At 44.5% G+C, this 24,404-nt stretch overlaps 1 protein-coding gene across 1 annotated transcript; it reads left to right on the forward strand.

Moving 5' to 3' along the window:
- The first annotated feature begins 654 nt into the window (after positions 1-654).
- On the forward strand, positions 655-24,377 carry cspg4bb (chondroitin sulfate proteoglycan family member 4Bb). The gene is made up of 17 exons (XM_021622473.3): positions 655-984; positions 2,628-2,791; positions 5,922-6,171; positions 6,262-6,690; positions 6,963-8,271; positions 8,406-9,501; positions 9,609-9,866; positions 10,034-10,273; positions 10,557-10,810; positions 11,038-11,260; positions 11,415-11,591; positions 16,182-16,380; positions 16,627-16,758; positions 20,176-20,351; positions 20,514-20,697; positions 20,936-21,429; positions 21,604-24,377. Exons 1-17 carry the CDS (start codon positions 900-902, stop codon positions 23,251-23,253), a joined length of 7,320 nt encoding a protein of 2,439 aa, XP_021478148.3. The 5' UTR covers positions 655-899; the 3' UTR covers positions 23,254-24,377.
- The last annotated feature ends 27 nt before the right edge of the window (positions 24,378-24,404 follow it).

Here is a 24,404-nt window from a genome sequence, read left to right on the forward strand (position 1 = left end):
ACTGGTTGAAGTGGATTTAACAGGTGACAACAATAATGGATGATAGCTTTCACCTGGATTCACCTGGTCAGTCTGTCATGGAAAGAGGACTGAATGTTTTGTACATTCAGTATAGAGTACATTACTGCTTTTTGCTATAATAATACTCATGTTGAAGAGAGGCCAAATAAACTTATTGTACAATATACAGTATATGATATACTATTAACAAACTATTTTATTTATTTCATCTTTAGTAGGGGAGAGTCCCGTTGAGACCAAGTCTCTTTTTACAAGGGAGCCTTTCATTACAAAGCATAAATGAATAAGTCAACACATGTAACATGTAGGTAAACGCACAATGTGTTTGAAGTTTCAAATTCGTTTTCTAAGAAAAATTGTATTTGGAGAAAAGGTTAGGTTTATAGGTTTATTTGGTAAAAATATGTCGATGTATCATAGCTGCAGGCCTACATTTGCCATTAGGCGAACTGACAGGGCGGGGCTATAGTTCACGTCCCTCCTCTGACGTTATTTTGCGTGATATCGTGATGGATGCACAGGTACACTGGAAACTGGTTTTCACTCGTTACCACAGCCACAAAGTCAAAACTGTCTTTATTGTAAAGATTAATGATTTTTCTGTTGCTTTTTTTTAGTTTTAGTTTTAGGTTAGGGTTAGGCATAAGGTTAGCAGTGTGGTAAAGGTTAGGTATAACATTTTATTTTAAAACCATACATTGAAGAAATAGGCGGTGTTTGTGACTTTGTGACTGTGGTAATTAAGGACGACCCTGCACACTGGACTTTACACTCAGTTGGGAATGAGGGGGGTGAATGGCGGTACCGCCAGTAAAAACAATGGCATTTAAGAAGGTCCCAGATTTCTCTCTAAACGGAAAGTAATGAAAGAGTAAACTATGGAGACCTTCCTAATGTTATTAAACGAGTTGTTTCTCATCAAGCTTCTTCTTATGTTTCTCTCCAGCGGACAAGTGTTGGGAGGTAAAGTACAGAAAACCTGTGTAATTCTTTGTCCATATGAAAACTTCCTCTTGAATTTTTCATGAGAATGATACATTATGGTATGATAATATAATTAGCATCTATCTATTTAACTGTTGACTCATTTGTATTGTGCAATCTAGGCCAACTAGTCTACTGTATATGGGATCTTCTTTTATTGGCAGATTGACTTGCATTCAGGGATTTTGACGTTTAGATAAAATCACATTTATTTGTTCGATTATAATAATACATTGCATGAAGCATTATTGTTTTGTTGTCGTTATAAGAACAGAAGAAGGTGACAGATTTATAATTCAAAGTGATGCAGTGTTATAGCAGGCAGATTAATATTAATCCAATTAGTTAAGGATCTATAAACGCGATAAGACCTCGTAGGAGGACACTGCCAGTGACACGATAACATAGGCTGCTACTATGTATTTGGAGCAGAAGTCTCCTGACAGTATGTCTTTTTCTATAGCTATTTGCGAATATATATATAAACTAGCATTACAGTTTTATTACATTGTTATAACCACATAATTAAATATAATATTACATTGTATCGCCATGGTTCTACCATCTGATGCTTTTTCCATGGCTGACCAGAATTAGGTTTATAGTGTAAGTGAGTTGGAACTATCCAATATAGTGTTTCCCCAAATAGGCCTAGTCTATTCAATGATAATGGGTTGCTTTGTGAGATGTCAACTGTGATTCTGCCAATGATGCAACTAACTACTGAAGGAACAGCAGTCCTGATGTAGTAGACGACATGTTTTAGGTCAGCATTTGGAAAGTTGCACTGCCTGACCTCATGCACTACTATTATGGCACCTTGCCACTTGTGTTTTTCTCCTCACACTATTCAGTCTGGAATAATCAGATAAATACTAACTGACACCATTAGTTTGGCCTCACCTGACCCTTTTACTCTGGGAATCATAGGTCATTCACAAATATTCTCTACACACTAATTTTCCTTCCATGGGTATTTTGGTTCTGGGCCACTGCTCCAGATATTCTGAATCTGAATGATGTCCCGCCAGCAGCACAATCTGCCTAATTTTCCAGTTAGAACAATGCTCAGGGCATGAGAGTTTACATGAATTGAATTCAGATACAGCCAGTAAAGGTCACAAACACTTTGCAATAATAGCGAGCACTTAGTCCCTGTAGCAGGGAAATCAATAAGTTAAATGGGATGCTGCCAAAGGGAAGACCTAATTTTGCTGCCTCAATAGGCTAAATGATTGTTGTTAGCATTCCCATGTGCTTTAAGAAAGGGAAAAACCAACAGGAACAAAGTTACTATAGTGTTTTATGCAAGTTAACAAATGCTGAATATCTACATTATTCGTTGTTGGGTTCTCTAAAAAGAAAATGAGCGAGGAAGATTAGGCCTAATGCGTTGTTTTGCAGCATGAAAAATAGGCTGCCCTTTGGCACCACTGGAATAGAATGGAACTGCTCATACAGTTCCATTCTTATACAGAATTTATCTTCAGTGTATGGAAGTAACCCTGCAGAATACAGCAACAGGCTGTGACATGATTAGCACCTAGCTGAACCAAATCTTATTATTCCTAAATCTGATGACATCATATAGAATGATTTTTCAATCTGCTGTTTGTACACAGCCTCATTCTACGGGGATGGATATGTCCAACTGAGGACTGTGGAGTTGTCCAGCCGAACGTCGCTCCATGTGCGCTTCCGCACCTCAAGTCACAGTGGACTACTTTTCATGGCTGCCGGGGAGACAGACTTCCTCCTGCTAGAGCTGCACTCTGGTCGCCTGCAGGTGAGAACACACCTTACAGATAAACCAACATGCTGTAGCTCAGAGATTGCAGGTGAGAACACGCCTTACAGACACAGATATGCCGTAGCTTAGATTTGCATATTACTTCATAGGCTCAAAGCAATGCTCCCGGGTGGCGCAGCGGTCTAAGGCACAGCATCTCAGTGCTAAAGGCATCACTGCAAACACCCTGGTTTGAATCCAGGCTGTATCACAACCGGCTGTGATTGGGAATCCCATAGAGCGGCGCACAATTGGCCCAACGTTGTCCTGGTTTGGCCGGTGTCGGCCGTCATTGTAAATAATAATTTGTTCTTAATTAACAGACTTGCCTAGTTAAATGAAAGTTAAATAAAAACATGCTCACCTTACACACTACACTCTTAGGAAAAAAGTGCTATCTAGAACCTGAAACGTTCCTGGTAGAACCCTTTTGGGTTCTGTGTAGAACCCTTTCCATAGAGGGCTCTACAGGTGGCCTAGCAGGAACGTCTGCCGTTCTGCCCTTGAGCAAGGCAGTTAACCCCCAGCAACAACTGCTCCCCATGCGCCGATGACTTCGATTAAGGCAACACCCGTACATCTCTGATTCAGAGGGGTTGGGTTAAACGTGGAAGACACATTTCGGTTGAATGCATTCAGTTGTGCAAATGACTAGGTATCCCTTTCCCCAAAAGGGTTTTATCTGGAATCTAAAAGGGGACAGCTGAAGAACCCTTTTGTGGAACCCTACTTTCTAAGAGTGTATCTACTGTCCAGACTACATTCTAAAGAGATCAGAAAATACTGTCACACCTCCCGAGTGGTGAAGTGGTCTAAGGCACTGCAACGATACTACAGACCAAGGTTTATTTCCCGGGCTGTGCCACAACCGACCCAGCGTCGTCCGGGTTAGGGGAAGGTTTGGCTGGTGGGATTTTACTTGGCTCATCGTGCTCTAGTGACACCTTGTGGCGGGCCGGGTGCCTGCGGGGTGACCCCAATTGCCAGTTGAACAGAGTTTCCTCCGACACATTGGTGTGGTTGGCTTCCGGGTTAAGCTGGCAAGTGTTAAGGAGTGCGGTTAGGCAGGTCGTGTTTCTGAGGACGCATGACTTCACCTCCGCCTCTCCTGAGCCCGTTGGGGTAAAATACCCCCCCAAAATATTTTTCAAATACTGTCACTGTAGAGATGACTACAACAACATCAGTTCTGACCACTGTGATTACGTATAACTCAGTACTGCTCTTAGCACTTCTACTTTGGAGCACAGACAGGCCACAACAATCATTTTCTCTAGATTACAGATTGTGGACACCTCTTCAAATGACTATTTCAGCCACACCCGTTGTTGACAGGTGTATAAAACCGAGCACCAAGCCATGCAATCTTCATAGACAAACAATGGGAATAGAATTGCCTTACTGAAGTGGCACCGTCATAGCATTTCTGCCCTGCTAGAGCTGCCCCAGTCAACTGGAAGTGCTGTTATTGTGAAGTGAAAGCGTCTAGGAGCAACAACGGCTCAGCCGCGAAGTGGTAGGCCACACAAGCTCACAGCACAGGACCACCGAGTGCTGAAGAGCACCACGCTTAAAATCGTCTGTCCTCGGATGCAACACTCACTACCGAGTTCCAAACTACCTCTGGAAGCAACGTCAGCATAAGAACTGTTCGTTGGGAGCTTCATGAAATAGGTTTCCATAGCCAAACAGCTTCTAAAATCTCCCCTTAGTTCCAGTGAAGGGATCAGTGTGGAATAACTTGACTGGCCTGCACAGAGCCCTGACCTCAACCCCATCGGAGACCTTTGGGATGAATTGGAGTGCCGACTACAAGCCATGCCCAACATCAGTGCCTGATCTCACTAATGCTCTTGTGGCTGAATGGAAGCAAGTCCCCGCAGCAATGTTCCAACATCTAGTGGAAAGTCTTCCCAGAAGAGTGGAAGTTTTTATAGCAGCAAAGGGGGGACCAACTCCATATTAATGCCCATGATTTTGGAATTAAATGTTTGACCAGCAGGTGTCCACATACTTCTGGCCATGTAGTGTATATAGGCAGTTATTATCCTCAGAATGGCCAAAGGTTAAACCCAGAGGAAGGCTATGTTCCTATTGCTTTCATAGAAAAAAAGACCCTGTGAATTGAAGGATTTACCACAGTCCCTGACAAGTTCATTCATGAATCTTTCTGGAAGAGACCACAGTCGGTTAAATGTTAGTATTTGCTGCAGCATGTAAGGTTATAGTTGATGTGTGGCTGTAAATGTGGTGGAATGGATTCAACCTGGCATCCTGCTTGTGAATGACCTCTACTTATGCTATGTCAGACAGAAATATGGGGAGGAGAACAACTACTTTTGTGCTACTTTCCTGAACCCTTCTGTTGTTTGATGATTTTTGTAACAAATCTGTAATGTTATCTTACAAAATAACCACCAATTAGTCTTTTGTTAATTTAAAAAAACATTTCTTGATACCTTCGTCTCTCATTTACCCCTCCTTCATCTCTCCTTTATCTTTCCTTCATCTCTCTTTCATCTCTCCTTTATCACACCTTCATCTCTCCTTTATCACACCTTCATCTCTCCTTTATCCCTCCATCTCTCCTTGATCCCTCCTTCATCTCTCCTTTATCACACCTTCATCTCTCCTTTATCCCTCCATCTCTCCTTGATCCCTCCTTCAACTCTCCTTCATCCCTCCTTCATCTCTACTTCATCTCTCCTTTATCACACCTTCATCTCTCCTTGATCCCTCCTTCATCTCTCCTTTATCCCTCCTCCATCTCTCCTTGATCCCTCCTTCAACTCTCCTTCATCCCTCCTTCATCTCTACTTCATCTCTCCTTTATCACACCTTCATCTCTCCTTGATCCCTCCTTCATCTCTCCTTTATCCCTCCTTCATCTCTCCTTTATCCCTCCTTCATCTCTCCTTCATCCCTCCTTCATCTCTACTTCATCTCTCCTTTATCACACCTTCATCTCTCCTTGATCCCTCCTTCATCTCTCCTTTATCCCTCCTTCATCTCTCCTTTATCCCTCCTTCATCTCTCCTTGATCCCTCCTTCATCTCTCCTTGATCCCTCCTTCATCTCTCCTTTATCCCTCCTTCATCTCTCCTTTATCATTCTTTCTTTCTCTCAGGTTCAGTTGGATTTGGGATCAGGTGAGCGTACCCTCCGCTCTGAGAAGGGGGTTCATCTGAACGACTTGGCCTGGCACTCTGTGGAGCTCCAACACGACCAGCACAACGTCACTCTGTCGGTGGACCGCCACTCTCACACCAGCGTCAGGATCCCCGGGCCAGACCTGGACCTCAGTGTCCATGATGGGTTGTTCGTTGGTGGGACGGTTGGCCTGGACAAACCCTATCTCCATAGTGACGATGCCACAGGTTGGGTTAGAAGAAAAATATTAGATTTAAGTTATAATCAATGACTATAAAGTATTCTTCTTCTCCTCCTCTTCCTCCTCCTCCTCCTAGGCTTCCGCGGCTGTGTTGACGAGGTGCTCTTCAACCAGCACAACTTGCTGTCCAGCCTGAGGCCCTACTCAGGATATAAGAGTGTCCATGAGGTGTCTCTGGGCTGCAGTTCTCAGTTTTCTGCAGGCGAAGACGACCCCATCAGCTTCTTCAGTTCCAGGGCGTACATATCCCTGCCCCCGTGGGACGTCCCTCAGGAGGGGGTGTTGGAGTGTGAGGTACATACCTCCTCCGAAGAGGGGATTGTCCTGTACAGCTCTGCCCACCAGAGTGACTTTATTGCCATGGAGATCCAAGCGGGGACTTTGGTGGTTGTCGTTGGTAACGGCGGGACTAGGACGGAGCTGCACTCCCTCACGTACGTCAACAACCAGAAATGGCACCGGGTGAAACTACACTTGCTTCCCCACAGCCTGCAGCTGACTGTAGGTAAGGACAACCTGTACGGACCACGATGGAAATAAGTAGTAAACCTTTATTTTGTGTTGTCATTGTTGATTTTAAATTCAGTGTATCCACTTGTGTGACTGGAATTGTATTTTTTGAGTTGTCAAATTAGGGCTAGGGTTAGGGTTACAGAATAGTTACAGTACTGTAGTTGGAATGTTTTTGACAGTTTGTTGAACATCTACTGAACATCTAAAAAGCATCTATTTGAGACTATTCAAATAAAGTGATCCCAATGAATTGTATCTTTCTAGGTGAGGAGATAGTCAACCACAGCCTAGGGGCTCATTCCAAGTCCTTGCAGCTCCGAGGCCCTCTCTACATGGGTGGTGTGGATGACAGATCACGTTTAGAAGCCAGGAAGGCCGGCCTACTGTCTTTCAATGGGAAGCGGCTGGCCGGTGGAGGATCCTTCAAAGGCTGTTTGAGAGACATCCGTGTCAATGCGCAGAGGATGGGGCTTCCCCACGCTGTAGTCACCAAAGACATATCTGTCGGCTGTGAATTAGAGAAGCTTCCAGAAGCAATCACCACCGTGAGTCCCACGGCTGTCCTCTCTGTCACCTTGCCACTCGTCCACCATAATGGATCAGACAGGGACAGGAAGAGGCCGGGTCAGAACTTTCTGGTTCTGAAAGACTTAGTGGTTCCAGAAGGTGGGAGGGCTCTGTTAGAATCTAAGCACATCAAGGTGAACCTAGAGTTCCGGAAGCTTGGAATCCGTCAGTCTCAGATTATGTTCCGTATTGAAGAGCAGCCTGTGCATGGCCAGCTGAGGCTTGATGTGGATCATTCAGACCAAAACGAGGATTGGACCTTCAGCATGCTGGACCTGTGGCACGGTAGAGTGATCTACGTCCATGGAGGCTCAGAAGACCCTCAGGACTTCTTCATGTTCTCTGTCTTTACCAACAGCAAGAAGGAGATCCCTTTTTACCTCAAGGGAAACAAACTACACCGCTTCAACATCAGCGTCACTCCCGTCAATGATGCTCCCGAGCTCAGCCTCCCTGAGGGAAGTCTCTTCATCCTCCTGGAGAACTCCAAACGCCACCTTAACATGGATGTTCTCAGAGCCACCGACCTGGACAGCAACTCCACAGACCTAGTGTTCACCGTACTGGGGAACCATAATGCTGAAGCAGGCTTATTGGAGAAGCAGGACCACCCAGGGACGGCCATCACCACCTTCTCCCAACCCGACCTGGAGGAGGGGAAGGTCAGCTATGTGCACACGGGAGGGCTGGTGAGGAACTCCCGGATGGCTGTGAGGGTCAGTGATGGGGACAAGGTGAGCAACACAGTAGTACTAAGGATCATGGCTGTCCAGCTTGAGCACAAGGTGGCCAACAACACAGGGGTGGAGGTGGACCAGGGTGGGGCTGCTGTCATCAGCAGCCAACACCTGGCAATGCAGGTAAACGTTGTGAAGCAGGGCTTTGACATTCGCTATGACGTGGTGGAGGCACCTCGATATGGCGAGCTGCAGCGTCTGCACTCCAGCGGAGAGTGGAAGCCTACCTTTGTCTTCTCACAGAAGCTTCTGGAGAAAGAGCGCATCAGGTACCTAGCTGTGTTGTTTGATCTGTGTTTGTGTGCAATTGTCCATTGTTTTAACACCACGAGTTGAAGGAAATATTTACATTTTATTACATCATTTAATGGACAATAAATATTTTATTTTCAATTCTATTCAGGTACCTCAACACCTTCCAGGAGATCAGGACAAGCAATGTCACAGATCAGTTCAAATGCAGGGTCAGTGTGGGCTCAGCAGTGACTGATGAGCTGGTTTTCCACATCACGGTGCGGTGGATCCACTTCAAGGTTACCAGGAGTAAGATGGAGGTCAGCGGTGTGAGGAAAGTCCTTAGCAACGAGGAGCTCTGTGTTGTCTCCAAGGGCATGAAGCTCCATGACAGTGAACTTCACTTCAGAATGCTATCCCTGCCAAAGAAAGGACAGCTCGTGTTCAAAGACGAAGTCTTAATGAAAAACTCAACATTTAGCCAGAAGAATATATCTGACCACATGGTGAAATATGAGGTTACAGGTAGGCCTCATGAGGACACAAGGGACTCGTTTCGTTTCCAGGTGGTCTCCAAACACGCACATTCAGGGGGTTACGACTTCAGAATCAACATCAAGGCAGATGTTCATAGCCTGATCCTAACAAACAAAGGACTGTCCATCCTGGAAGGAGAAAGCAAGGTAATCACCAAGGATTTGCTGTTTGCTGAAACAGTCGGGGTCAAAGAAGCACTTTATACACTCACCAGCAGTCCTAAACATGGCAAGTTAAAGAGGATTAATCTCTCTAATTCTACGTCTATTAACGATAACATCACGGCTTTCACCAATCAGGACATCGTAGAGGACCGCATCATGTATGTGCACGATGGCAGTGAAACCATGGAAGACGCGTTCACTTTCCACACCACCGTCGCCAAACACACCAAAGCACACAATCACAAACGCACACACTCCAAAAAAGAAAACTCTCACACCATTGATGACATCTTCAACATCTCGATTGCCCTTGTCAATGACGAGAAACCGGTCCGCGTTGTCGACAAAGTTTTCCACGTGGCCAGGGGCAGGCAGAGGCTGCTGACGTTAGACGACCTGCGCTACCACGACGCTGACTCAGACTTTGATGACAGTCAGCTGGTCTACACTAGACGGGGAATCCCCATGGGCGACCTGGTCCTAGTAAATGACACAGGCCACAAGTTGTACCAGTTCAGCCAGGAGGACCTGCAGCAGAGGAGGGTGCTGTTCATCCACAGGGGGGTAAGTATGGAGAGAAAGCAGTAACTTTTATTACACACAAAATACACACACACAGTTTTAAATATTGCTTTGTTACAGTTACGAATATTAAAGATTTCACTCCATAGGTCAGCTTTGGACGCTTCGTCCTATTCGTGTCAGATGGGAAACACTACACATCCACACTGTTGGAGGTCATTGCCCAGGACCCCTACATCCAGGTGGAGAACAACACAGGCCTGCTGGTCCAGAAAGGCCATGTGGCCATCTTGGGTTCGGCCAACTTCAGTGTGTTTACAAACCTGGATGTCCGAGACGATGAGGAGGTGGTCTGCCAGGTCTTCCTCCCGCCGAGACACGGGCATCTGTTCCACAACAACGTTAAGGTAAAATCATTGAAATAGCACCAGCATTGTATTGTTTGTAATGTGCATGTTGTGTGTTGTGATGTTGTTCATTTAATTTGACCTAGGGCATCAATAAAAGTTCAATTCAATTCAAAGGCAGACCGGTTTAGTATTATTCAATTCAATTGATTCAATTCAATTTGAAGGTGGATCGTTTCACTCAGCATGATCTGAAGGTGGGCAGCGTTCAGTATCGCCATGATGACAGCATGAACCTGGCTGACTCCTTCAACTTCACGGTGAGCGTTAAAGAGGTGCGTCTGGACGCCAGCGTTGGGGTGAGAGTGTACCTGGAGAGCCACCAGCAGCCCCCCACTGTACTCTACAACCACATTGTAGTGGTGGAGGAGGGCAAGTCTGTCAAGATAAACAGAGGAGACCTGGAGGTGAGATACTACATTGAAGTTCCTTATTACAGGGCAGTTTTTCTGTTAAGAAGTTAAGAACCATGGGCTATCGTCACAGGTTTTAGTTATAAGGGACACAAGAACAGATCCCATTAACTTAACTGGGGTGTTTTATGCTTAGGAATAATACTACAATGAATTTACAAACATAGACACATTTACACATGACTTTTTTGTCTTGTAAAACACCACACTTCTCAAATACCACCAAATAGTCTAATCTCATGTCATGTCACATCTTTCATCTCACCTCTGTTTTCAGGTGATCCATAAGGACAGCCTCCCCTCTGAGATAGTGTACAAGGTGAAGACGGCTCCATCCCACGGGTTCCTCCGTAGGTCAACCCAGGGAGAGGACAATCCCTACCAGGGTACCAGAGAGGAGACCATCCACTCCTTCTCCCAGGAGGATGTCAACATGGGACACATCCAGTACCTCCAGGTGGATTCAGACCAGACCCACGACTCCTTCCTTCTGGACGCCTCTAACGGCATCACAGTGGTCCATGACATCAGGTAAGATGATGACAGGCTGACCAGAGGTTCATGACATCAGGTAGGTAGATGTCAGGCAGAAGCGGGGAGGTTGCCTGTTCAAACCAAAAATGTGAATTACTCTCCATCCAGGCACCATGCACCGCGGCTGACACTGTGCCTCGATGTGTGTGTGTTGGGGTAAAAGGCAGAAGATTAGTTTCCATTCTAACCAAATGGACAATAAGCATCTCATTCTATTCTGTCAGGGTCTCCGTGGACATCATCCCAATCCACATCCCTCTCAATGTCTTCAACGTGACCTTAGAAGAAGGGTCATCCACGGCCCTGACCAAGGAGGTCCTACAGGTCACCAACAGACACTTCTCCCAGGTTGACTTCTTCTATCATGTATCTGAGCCGCCAAGCCATGGTCATATTGAACACGCACGCATTCCTGGACTCTCTATTCCCTTCTTCACACGCAAACAGGTTAGTAAAAGGTCCAAGGTCATCTATGTTTTTATCTTCTTTAGGTGGAACATCTTCTACCAGTAGGGTTTTAAAAAGAGTGTCTATACTGTGCAGATGGAATTATACTGGACAGATAGAGTTCCTAACCTCCGGGTCATTTCTGTGATTTCAGGTGGATTCAGGGCACATTTATTATGTCCACGATGGAAGTGATACACTGTCAGATAACTTCACCATTATCGCCAACGACACAGACACCAGAAAGCACAGCCAGCCCTGCATGGTGTTCGTCCATGTGACGCCTGTCAACGATGAGGCCCCAGTCATCACAGCCAACAGGATTCTAAGGGTGAGTTGTTATGTGTATATAACACAATAATACTATAGTAACATATATGTGTAATAACAGCCTCATGATTTTGAGGAACAGGGTTTATAAGAAAATTATGTAATTGGCTCTATTTTGGGAGTGGTTAGGAAACTGTGTCACTGGTTGTTTGGCAACATCCAATACATTTGAACCTGTGTCACTGGTTGTTTGGCAAAATCCGGTACATTTGAACCTGTGTCACTGGTTGTTTGGCAAAATCCGGTACATTTGAACCTGTGTCACTGGTTGTTTGGCAAAATCCGGTACATTTGAACCTGTGTCACTGGTTGTTTGGCAAAATCCGGTACATTTGAACCTGTGTCATGAAAAATAGTTTAGCAAAGGCTTAGAGTTGAGAGTTTTCCACAACTTTGATCAAATAGTTGGAATTCCTGAGCTGTCCCTCTTGACCTTGACCTCTTGACCTCTTGAACTGTTGTTGCTGGATTTGAGTCCAATTGAGTTATTTTGCTGTTCAAATGTATGAGCCACAATGTAACATTTACATCCTTATGACTTCAAATATAAGAGTGTAGCATTGTTCCAAGACAATCAATTTTTTCGGTTACAAGTTAAGAATCTGGTATTTTGAACATTCAGTCAAGAGTGCACGGGTTTCCTCTTCTGGTATTTTTGAAGTACCTTAATCTGTCCACCAGGACATCACTCTCAGTGGTGGGATCAGACACCAACCAACCGTCATGACATACTGTAGGTCAGTGGTTCCCAATTAGGGGTACTTGGCCTATCCACAGGGGGTACTTGAGAAGACTCATGAGACCATAGGCCTACTGTTATAATGCACATGAGGGGGTACTTAAAACCCTTAAGGTCGATGTGCCATGGAAATCTAAATAGCGTAATATAAAAATCCCCATAAAAATCTGTCAATTTACACTAGAGATGTATGTTTTTTTTGCATTAGATCCACTTCCGCATCTGCAGTGAAAGGTGAGAGAGCTAGAGCGGTGTTTATCAGACCATGACACATCCAGAAAATCGGTCTTCTCACAAAATCGTCTGTAGCGTCCGAATGGTTTGGCCTAGAAACTATCATGTTTTGCTCTACGACCCACACAAGCGTCTTGGGACTCGTCTGAAGTCGGTACAGCCGATCTGCCAACTTCTGTTGGTAGTTTCCGAACAGTTGGGGCTACACACAAATATGACCCGTCTGTGGAAAGGTGAGACTCTCTGAACACGTACATGTTTTGCTCTATTATGTCCACAGGCCTCACAAGACTTGTCTGAAGGTCCCCCGGTACCAGTTGAAAAGATTTATGGAAGTACAGTACCAGTCAAAAGTTTGGACACACCTACTCATTCAAGGGTTTTTCTTTATGTTTACTATTTTCTACATTGTAGAATAATTAATCATTAACACATATGGAATAATGTAGTAACCAAAAAGGTGTTAAACAAATCAAAATACATTTTATATTTGAGGTTCTTCAAAGTTGCCACCCTTTGCCTTGACAGCTTTGCACACTCTTGGCATTCGCTCAACCAGCTTCATGAGGAATGCTTTTCCAACAATCTTGAAAGGAGTTCCGACATATGCTGAGCACTTGTTGGCTGCTTTTCCTTTACTCTGCAGTCCAACTCATCCCAAACCATTTCCATTGGGTTGAGGTCGGGTGATTGTGGAGGCCAGGTTATCTGATGCAGCTCTCCATCACTCTCCTTCTTGGTCAAATAGCCCTTACACAGCCTGGAGGTGTGTTGGGTCATTGTCCTGTTGAAAAACAAATGATAGCACAAACCAGATGGGATGGCGTATCACTGCAGAATGCAGTGGAAACCATGCTGGTTAAGTGTGCCTTGAATTCTAAATAAATCACAGACAGTGTCACCAGCAAAGCACCCCCACACCATCACACCTCCTCCTCCATGCTTCACGGTGGGAACCACACATACGGAGATCATCCGTTCACCTACTCTGCATCTCACAAAGACACAGCAGTTGGAACCAAAAATATTACATTTGGACTCATCAGACCAAAGGACAGATTTCCACCGGTCAAATGTCCATTGCTAGTGTTTCTTGGCCCATGCACGGCTCTTCTTATTATTGGTGTCCTTTAGTAGTGGTTTCTTTGCAGCAATTCGACCATGAAGGCCTGATTCACGTAGTCTCCTCTGAACAGTTGATGTTGAGATGTGTCCGTTACTTAAACTCTGTGAAGCATTTATTTGGGCTGCAATTTCTGAGGCTGGTAACTAATAAACGTATCCTTTGCAGCAGAGGTAACTCTGGGTCTTCCTTTCTTGATGGTTTTTGTGACTGCACTTGAAGAAACTTTAAATTTTTTTGAAATATTCCATATTGACTGACCTTCATGTCTTAAAGTAATGATGGACTTTCATTTCTCTTTGCTTATTTGAGCTGTTCTTGTCAGAATATGGACTTGGTCTTTTACCAAATAGGGCTATATTCTGCATACCACCCCTACTGATTGGCTCAAACGCATTAACCTCTCTTGGGTAGGGGGCAGTATTTTCACCTCTGGATGAAAAGTGTGCCCAGAGTAAACTGCCTGTTACTCAGGCAGAAGCTAGGATATGAATATAGTTGGTAGTTTTGCATAGAAAACACTCTGAAGTTTCTAAAACTGTTAAAATTAGTCTGTGAGTATAACAGACCTCATATGGCAAGGCGAAAACCTGAGAAAAATCCAACCAGGAAGTGGGAAATATTTTTGTAGTTTTTCAAGTGATTGCCTATCCAATATCCAGTGTAAATGGGGTCAGATGTCAACAGTCTTTAGAAAGTTGTTTCAGGCTTCTATTGTGAAAGGGGAGAGAATAAGACCACTCGCAGTAAGTGGCTCAGCTGAAAGCCATGAGTTGTTTATTGCGCGCGGCCATGAGCGCAAGCTCAGTTCCCTTTCCTTTCTAATGACAACGGAATTGTCCGGTTGGAATATCATTGAAGATTTACTATAAAAAAAATCCTAAAGATAGATTATATACATCGTTTGACATGTTTCCACAAACTTTAATGGAACTTTTTGGACTTTTCATCTGGACTTAGTGCTCGCGCTTTGTGCATTTGGATTACGCGAACAAAAAGTAGGTATTTGGACATAAATATGGACTTCGAACAAAACAAAACAAACATTTATTGTGGAACTGGGATTCCTGGAACTGCATTCCGATGAAGATCATCAAAGGCAAGTTAATATTTATAACATTATTTCTGACTTTTGTTGACTCCACAACATGGCGGGTGGTATGGCTTGTTTTGGTGGCTGTACTCAGATTATCGCATGATATGCTTTCGCTGTAAAGCTTTTTTGAAATCTGACACAGCGGTCACATTAAGGAGAAGATTATCTTTAATCCTATGTATAACACTTGTATCCTTCTTCAACCTTTATGATGAGTATTTCTGTAAATTGATGTGGCTCTCTGCAAAATCACCGGATGTTTTACTGAACATAACCCGCCAATGTAAACTGAGATTTTTGGATAAATATGAACTTTATCGAACAAAACATACATGTATTGTGTAACATGAAGTCCTATGAGTGACATCTGATGAAGATCATCAAAGGTTAGTGATTCATTTTATCTTTATTTCGGCTTTTTGTGACGCCTCTCTTTGGCTGGAAAATGGCTGTATGTATTTTTGTGACTAGGCGCTGACCTAACATAATCGCATGGTAAGCTTTCGCCGTAAAGCCTTTTTGAAATCGGACACTGTATAATAGTTGTATGTTTGAGGAATTTTAATTATGAGATTTCTGTTGTTTGAATTTGGCGCCCTGCAATTTCACTGGATGTTGGTCAGGTGGGACGCTACCATCCCACGTAGCCTAGAGAGTTAAGAAGGAAAGAAATTCCACAAATGAACTTTTAACCAGGCACACCTGTTAATATAAATGCATTCCAGGTGACTACCTCATGAAGCTGGTTGAGAGTGTTCAAAGCTGTCATCAAGGCAAAGGGTGGCCACTTTGAAGAATCTCAAATCTAAAATATATTTTGATTTGTTTAACACTTTTTTGGTTACTACATGATTCCATATGTGTTATTTCATAGTTTTGATGTCTTCACTATTATTCTACAATGTAGAAAATAGTAAAAAAAAAGAAAAACCCTTGAATGTAGGTGTGTCCAAACTTTTAACTGGTACTGTATATATGGAGACAGTTTAGCGCCAAAAATAAGGGGTTAAATACATGTAAAAAAATAAATATATACAAATGTTTCCTGATCTTTCTTATATCTCTCAGATATAAGACAGACATTTCAGAACAAACATCCTTTAGATTTTTTGGGTACAAATTTTTCATCAAATTATTATTATTATTTTTATTCTTCAAGGGGTCTTACAATTCAAAATCAAATAGCAAAAATATCCTTGGTATGACCTTGGTGGTATAGTAACCAATAAAGGTTGGGAACCACTGCTGTAGGTTGCGGTACAATACGATGGTAGAATATTCATAGAATTTCCATGTTTGACAGAAATCTTTTCAATTCTCAATCGGTTTCTTTCTGCTTGTTTTGCTTGTCCTCTTCTCTACCTGTAACTGTCCTCTTCTCTACATGTCCCCTTTACAGGTATGGGTGAACTCAGTCACAGAGATCAGTGTAGATGACCTGAGTGCTGAGGACAGTGACTCTCCACCGGAGGACCTAGAGTTCATCGTGACCCCGCCTAGTAACGGTCACCTGGCCCTGAAGAGCGCCCCCTCCAGACACATCCTCAACTTCACCCAGACACACACCCTCCACGGACAGCTGGTGTTTGTCCACAGTGGTGAGACTATGAATACTGGATAGTAGATATCAATAGGAGGTAGCCGTTCTTACAGAATAGAAGGTTAGTAGCACTGAAGGGTGCCATCAAAATGCTGGAGAGGCAAGTGGACAATATACGGCATGCAAGTTAGACATACAAGTCATATCCCTGTTCTGGTGCTTTATAAGGGTTATAACCACAGACATATGTACAGTAGTATATCTAACGACCAGAAGCATTAAGACAGACTTTTGTTCCTTGCAGGTGCCTCGTCGGGAGGTTTCCACTTCCAGGTCAATGATGGGGTGAACTTTGCCCCCCGACAGATCTTCAGCACCACGGCACGCTCCCTGGTCCTCAGCCTGGAGCGGAACCACGCCCTCACAGTGTTCCCAGGTAACAGTAACTAGATACACTGAGTATAAGAACACCGGTCCAAATCTGCAACATTGCTGGGTTTTTCACACTTAAAAGTTTCCTACAGTGCCTTGCGAAAGTATTCGGCCCCCTTGAACTTTGCGACCTTTTGCCACATTTCAGGCTTCAAACATAAAGATATAAAACTGTATTTTTTTGTGAAGAATCAACAACAAGTGGGACACAATCATGAAGTGGAACGACATTTATTGGATATTTCAAACTTTTTTAACAAATCAAAAACTGAAAAATTGGGCGTGCAAAATTATTCAGCCCCCTTAAGTTAATACTTTGTAGCGCCACCTTTTGCTGCGATTACAGCTGTAAGTCGCTTGGGGTATGTCTCTATCAGTTTTGCACATCGAGAGACTGAATTTTTTTCCCATTCCTCCTTGCAAAACAGCTCGAGCTCAGTGAGGTTGGATGGAGAGCATTTGTGAACAGCAGTTTTCAGTTCTTTCCACAGATTCTCGATTGGATTCAGGTCTGGACTTTGACTTGGCCATTCTAACACCTGGATATGTTTATTTTTGAACCATTCCATTGTAGATTTTGCTTTATGTTTTGGATCATTGTCTTGTTGGAAGACAAATCTCCGTCCCAGTCTCAGGTCTTTTGCAGACTCCATCAGGTTTTCTTCCAGAATGGTCCTGTATTTGGCTCCATCCATCTTCCCATCAATTTTAACCATCTTCCCTGTCCCTGCTGAAGAAAAGCAGGCCCAAACCATGATGCTGCCACCACCATGTTTGACAGTGGGGATGGTGTGTTCAGCTGTGTTGCTTTTACGCCAAACATAACGTTTTGCATTGTTGCCAAAAAATTCAATTTTGGTTTCATCTGACCAGAGCACCTTCTTCCACATGTTTGGTGTGTCTCCCAGGTGGCTTGTGGCAAACTTTAAACAACACTTTTTATGGATATCTTTAAGAAATGGCTTTCTTCTTGCCACTCTTCCATAAAGGCCAGATTTGTGCAATATACATCTGATTGTTGTCCTATGGACAGAGTCTCCCACCTCAGCTGTAGATCTCTGCAGTTCATCCAGAGTGATCATGGGCCTTTTGGCTGCATCTCTGATCAGTCTTCTCCTTGTATGAGCTGAAAGTTTAGAGGGACGGCCAGGACTTAGATTAGTAGATTTGCAGTGGTCTGATACTCCTTCCATTTCAATATTATCGCTTGCACAGTGCTCCTTGGGATGTTTAAAGCTTGGGAAATATTTTTGTATCCAAATCCGGCTTTAAACTTCTTCACAACAGTATCTCGGACCTGCCTGGTGTGTTCCTTGTTCTTCATGATGCTCTCTGCGCTTTTAACGGACCTCTGAGACTATCACAGTGCAGGTGCATTTATACGGAGACTTGATTACACACAGGTGGATTGTATTTATCATCATTAGTCATTTAGGTCAACATTGGATCATTCAGAGATCCTCACTGAACTTCTGGAGAGAGTTTGCTGCACTGAAAGTAAAGGGGCTGAATCATTTTGCACGCCCAATTTTTCAGTTTTTGATTTGTTAAAAAAGTTTTAAATATCCAATAAATGTCGTTCCACTTCATGATTGTGTCCCACTTGTTGTTGATTCTTCACAAAAAAATACAGTTTTATATATTTATGTTTGAAGCCTGAAATGTGGCAAAAGGTCGCAAAGTTCAAGGGGGCCGAATACTTTCGCAAGGCACTGTATGTGCATAAAAAATGGTCCACCATCCAAAGGACATCCAGCTAACTTGACACAACTGTGGGAAGCAATAGAGTCAACATGGGCCAGAATTCCTGTGCAACGCTTTCGAACACCTTGTAGAGTCTACGCCCTGACAAATTGAGGCTGAGGGCAAAAAGGGGGAGGGAGGGGGAGGGGGGGGGGGGGATGCAACTCAATATTAGGAAGGTGTTCCTAATGTTTGGTATACTCAGTGTATATAGACTTTCAACTAAGCCCTCACAGTGTTCCCAGGTAACAGTAACTAGATATATGGAACATGAACCAGTTATGCTGTTCCCAGGTAACGTAACAGGAAATATAACTATAGCCACCCCCTACACCATAATCAGAATAAAGGTTATTGTCCTAAATAGGAAAATCTTGGTACAGTTCACAAAGTGAATATATAAAACATATAGAACACCCCCCTCCCCCACCGCCGCCGCCACCTGCATTAGCCTCATTGTCTAGCCTGGTCCCAGATCCGTCTGTGCTGTCTTGCCAACCCTTTTGGTGTTTCGCATGACAATGACCATAGGAGTTGTCAAGGCAGCACAAACAGATCTGGAACCAGGCTAGTAAACCCCTAGTCTTTCTGCTGCAGTATAAAGTCATTCTCAGCCTGTACTGAATCAGATGATCATGGTGCCAGCTGCCAGCCTGTACTGAATCAGATGATCATGGTGCCAGCTGCCAGCCTGTACTGAATCAGATGATCATGGTGCCAGCTGCCAGTCTGTACTGAATCAGATGATCATGGTGCCAGCTGCCAGCCTGTACTGAATCAGATGATCATGGTGCCAGCTGCCAGCCTGTACTGAATCAGATGATCATGGTGACAGCTGCCAGTCTGTATTGAATCAGATGATCATGGTGCCAGCTGCCAGTCTGTACTGAATCAGATGATCATGGTGCCAGCTGCCAGTCTCTACTGAATCAGATGATCATGGTGCCAGCTGCCAGCCTGTACTGAATCAGATGATCATGGTGCCAGCTGCCAGCCTGTACTGAATCAGATGATCATGGTGCTAGCTGCCAGCCTGTACTGAATCAGATGATCATGGTGCCAGCTGCCAGTCTCTACTGAATCAGATGATCATGGTGCCAGCTGCCAGCCTGTACTGAATCAGATGATCATGGTGCCAGCTGCCAGCCTGTACTGACTCAGATGATCATGGTGCCAGCTTGTACTGAATCAGATGATCATGGTGCCAGCTGCCAGCCTGTACTGACTCAGATGATCATGGTGACAGCTGCCAGCCTGTACTGAATCAGATGATCATGGTGCCAGCTGCCAGCCTGTACTGAATCAGATGATCATGGTGCCAGCTGCTAGCTTTTAACAGCTGGTTATGTGGTAGGTTGCTAAGTAACTTAATCATACTTCTTGTAGTTACAACAGAAGTTTGTAGTCTACAACATGTCAATCTTTTATTTATAACAGACAACAGACAAGACGTTTGTACAACCTGCCGATCATGTCGTTTATAGTTACAGCAGAAGTTTGTACAACATGTCTTTCCCCAGACAAAGACGTCCGATCATCGGTGTACAATTTTTTGGTGTAAAGTAGTGCAGAAGGTACATTTGTTTAGCTGTCGGAAAGAGGTGTCCAGAGAATCTGGTCACGCAGCTACTCTGCAGGTTTTATCCCTACTAAACACGGCCCTGTTTTTTCTCTGCAGGCTCTGTGAATACTATCTCTCAGAATAACCTTCTGGTGGTAACCAACGACAACGGTGACATGGGAGGGAACCACTCCATCCTTTACAATGTTACCAGTCCTCCAAAGCTGGGGAGACTGGTCAGAAAACAGACAGACAACTCTACTGCAGAGATTTCCTCCTTCACACAAGACATGGTAATGCAATATCAATTCTTAGAGACACAGTTTTATTTATGTTTGGCACAGTTATGTTTACTTTAGAAGACACATTTTAAGAGTGTCTTTGCAACAATAACTTGGATTTTGAAGTTAAAATATCCCTATCTTTCTTGTTTCTCTGTTGTCCTGTTATTTTAGGTGAATGAGGGTTTGATTAGTTATGACCAAACCCATCCTGAATCGTTGGGATGGATGACTACAGACTCCTTCACTTTCACAGTGTCTTCGTCCCCTGTCTCTCTGCAACCTCAAGTCTTCAGCATCCATATCTCCTATGAGCATGCTCCTGCAGAGCGCAACACCATCCTCACTGCTAACACTGGTGGGTCAGTTAGTCTGTGTTGCTGTTAGACAGACAGACAGACAGACAGACGAAGGCTCTACTGGACTCTTGACAGTAGTATTCCCAGCTAACCTACCCTGCAGAATACAATCACTGGTCCAAAACCTCAAGTTAAACTTTTGAATGTATTCTTATTTGCAATGACAATCCTGATATTTATGAATGTTCAATAAAAGCGGTTTGTTTATGTGTGTATGTTGTTCTTCTCTGTTACCAGGTGCTGTTGTGACTGAAGGTGGCAGAGTGGTGATTGACAAGATGCAGCTGGATTCCTCTAACCTGCTGGGCAAGCTGTTGGAACCCCAGCGACGCTCCTACGAGGTCTGGTACCACGTCACCTCTCTACCCCAGCACGGCATAATCACAGTGGGAGAACGCAACCTGACCAGCGCCAAACCCAACTTCTCCCAGTTCATCCTGGATAAGCTTGGGATCACATACCAGCACGACGACTCCGAGACGACCCAGGACTTCTTCACCTTTGAGGTTTGGCTGAACCGTAAGGGCCAGCCTCCCCAGAGACCCTCAGAGCCCAGCCTGATAGTGACAGAGTCGTTTGACCTCACAGTGACCCCTGTCAATGACCAGCCGCCCCTGCTCCGGACCAAGGCCCCCAGTCTGAGGCTGGTGCAGGGGGACACTGTGGTCATCAGCCATGAGAACCTCCTGGTGGAAGACCTGGACACCCCTCCAGAAGAGATCCATTACAAGGTCTTCTTCATGTCATCTTATACCGTCCTTTACAGGGCTCACAACCCCTTATCATTTACACCTTATTTGTTGTTGTCATTTTTACAGTAATTCTGTTTTCCCTCCTTACTTTTTTCTGTGAGTTGTTGAGACACGTCTGTGAAATACATTGACGTTTTATTTAATTTGATTTAGGTGATCAGCAAACCCAACAATGGCTTCCTGTCTCTAGGAGAACAGCTGAATGAGACAGTGTCTGCCTTCTCCCAGGCGGACATCAACCATGGTAGAGTCCACTTCGTCCAGGACGGAGAACCCTCTTCAGGGGTGTTCTACTTCAGTGTGACTGATGGGTTCCACCGGCCGCTATACAAGCTCTTCAACCTGGAGGTCACTGCAGCAACCGTCTCCATGGTGAACAACACAGGATTGAGGCTGGTGCAGGGTCAGACAACTGCTACATTGACAACAGAACACCTGGCTGCAGAGACCAATGGGAGACACAGTGTGACGATTCACTATAGAGTGACCACACCACCACACCACGGCAGTCTCCTCATGTCCGACCTGCCAGTCAGTGAGTTTAACCAAGAGGACCTTCACTCATGCAGACTGTCCTATCACATGACGGACCTCACCTCCTCCTCAGACAGCTTTAAGTTCACAGTCTCGACACCGGAGAGCAACATGACCGCTCAGATGTTCAATGTCACTGTCCGACCGCTCATCCATTTCAGCGAGCGTGTCTTGATCCCAAGTGGCATCGCTGTGAAACTGAGGAAGGTCTATCTGGACGCCACAGACCTCGCCACACTCAGCGGCAGTGACCCTGTCTTCCACATCCTGTCCCCGCCCAAACACGGCAAGCTGGTCAAGGTGACCTTTGACCTATCGGACGGCGCCAATCACTCGGTGGAGTCGTTTACCTTCCGGGACGTGGTGCAGGGCAGGGTGGCCTTACAGGAGACCCTGGTACAACAAATACACAGCAACAACATTGCCGATCAATCAACATCTTTACTGTCCCAACTAGGGACTGCTGACAACAACACAACAGAGATCCATGTGTCCATGCTCAATGACTCCTTTTCATTCCTTCTGAGGGCGGATAATGTTCAGCCGGCTGTAGGAGAGTTTTTATTCACCATCGTGCCATACGAAGAGAGTTTGAACCACACGACCAGGTCACCTGGGCGCAATCAAACCACAGGCGGCAGAGGGACTACAATCCACTCTGCAACCCACCCTCACACCACAAACCACAAGACCCACAACAAGACCCTACAGAAGCAGTTCAAAGCCCGTCACCACTGGGGGAACCAGACCCACGGAGGTCACCCCATGATCCCCACCATCCCTGGAAACACCCATGGGAAACACAACATCCACGGTCCCCACAGAATCACCCCAGTTCGGGGAGAGTCCCTGCCCCGGCCGGCCTCCGACCCCCTGCTGCTCATCCTGCCCTTCCTGGCCTGCCTGCTGCTCATCGTCATCCTGGTGGTCCTGATCCTGGTGCTGCGCCACCGCAGGGAGAAGAGGGCCTTATCCAGAGGGCTCATCCAGGAGCTGGCGGCTGCAGCCGGAGATGGAGGCCCAGAGGGGAGCCCCTACCTGGGCAGACCGGAGAGGAGCATTGCGGTCCCCTCAGTGGTGGTGACTCCGCTGCTGGGCCCTAATAGTTGCCCCGGTACTCCGGTCCTCAATGTGCTGCGTAGGGGAACGCTGGCTCCACGTGACCCTTGTCTGCTGCTCTGGGCGGTAGACGCTGTTCCTGATATGGTACAGGCCCAGCAATGTCAACACCCCGAGCCCACTCTGAGAGACAACCAGTACTGGGTGTAATTGATCCACAGCTCATACCCCTACATTGAAACAGAGATACTAACTAAACTGTATACTATTGAGTAACTATTGAGTACCCCCACACCTACTCTGAGAGACAACCAGTACTACGTCTGATTGAACCCATACATACCCTGAAGCACAGAGACTTGGTTTCACCTTGCACCCAATATACTGTAACTATTGACTACTGATGTTTGCAATGTTGGTGCTGTTTGCTGGTTTCATTGTGAACTTGATTTTGGGTCCTTATATAGAAAGTTCTTAATTGGTTCTACAATTCACCCTGTTACAATGTTTTATTTGTGGCAGCTTACTATTTTACTTTTATTGGGTTTTATTGGGATTTTATATTTTATACGTTATTTGACCAATTAGTTTTGCGAAAAGATGTTTCATTATAACTTTTCACAATGGCTTCAAAAACATGTCCGTTTTTTTTCAGACCAGTAAACTGTTTATTTTTTTTAGTGTAGTTGGATAATTCTATTACAGTATTTATGCTTCCTGTTTTATAAAAGATGTATGTTTCAGTTTGCGGTTACACTATGTAGTTTACATTAATCTGACTACTGTAGCAATGTACTGTACGTACACATCTGCTTGTAGCTTGAAACAGGAACTGAGACTACATTAGATCTGTTTTCAAGAAGGTGCCTTTAGTTTGAATGCAGTCAGTCAGCCATGATGTTGTAATGGTCACAATGTCTTCTAGTCTGGTTAGGAAAAATAGACCAAATACTTGACTAACACACTTTTTTTGTTGTAAATAATTATACTGAAATGCATGTCTTCACTCATTATCCAGTATTTTATAACCATATGATAACTTGAACACACACCTGTTCATCACACATGTCATGCCTGATTCAGTGTTTCCATTGGCTAGTAAATATGCAGCCCACTATTTCTAAAAAAAGACTTGACACACTCTTTGTTTATAAATAATGCATGTCTTCATCCAGTCTTTTTGTAACCAAATGATAACTTTATCATGCCTGTGCTTCAGTGTTTTAAATATCTGAATACAAAGTACTATACTGTACATGTAAATAAATACAGTATGCAGTCAAATATTTCTATGGTAATAAAGATGAGCTATAATGAGAACACATACTACACCAGTCGATGTGTGCTCATCTTTGCTGCAG

Source organism: Oncorhynchus mykiss, chromosome 12 (genome assembly GCF_057628025.1).
Source record: "Oncorhynchus mykiss isolate SJ-2025 chromosome 12, ASM5762802v1, whole genome shotgun sequence".
Classification (NCBI taxonomy): Eukaryota; Metazoa; Chordata; class Actinopteri; order Salmoniformes; family Salmonidae; genus Oncorhynchus; species Oncorhynchus mykiss.

Excerpts from the sequence above, each read along its gene's own strand:
- cspg4bb (XM_021622473.3), top strand. The coding sequence starts at position 900 with ATGGAGACCTTCCTAATGTTATTAAACGAGTTGTTTCTCATCAAGCTT. Across the intron at positions 8,272-8,405 it reads CTGGAGAAAGAGCGCATCAG|GTACCTCAACACCTTCCAGG; the intron begins GTACCTAGCTGT and ends AATTCTATTCAG. Across the intron at positions 21,430-21,603 it reads CAGAAGAGATCCATTACAAG|GTGATCAGCAAACCCAACAA; the intron begins GTCTTCTTCATG and ends AATTTGATTTAG.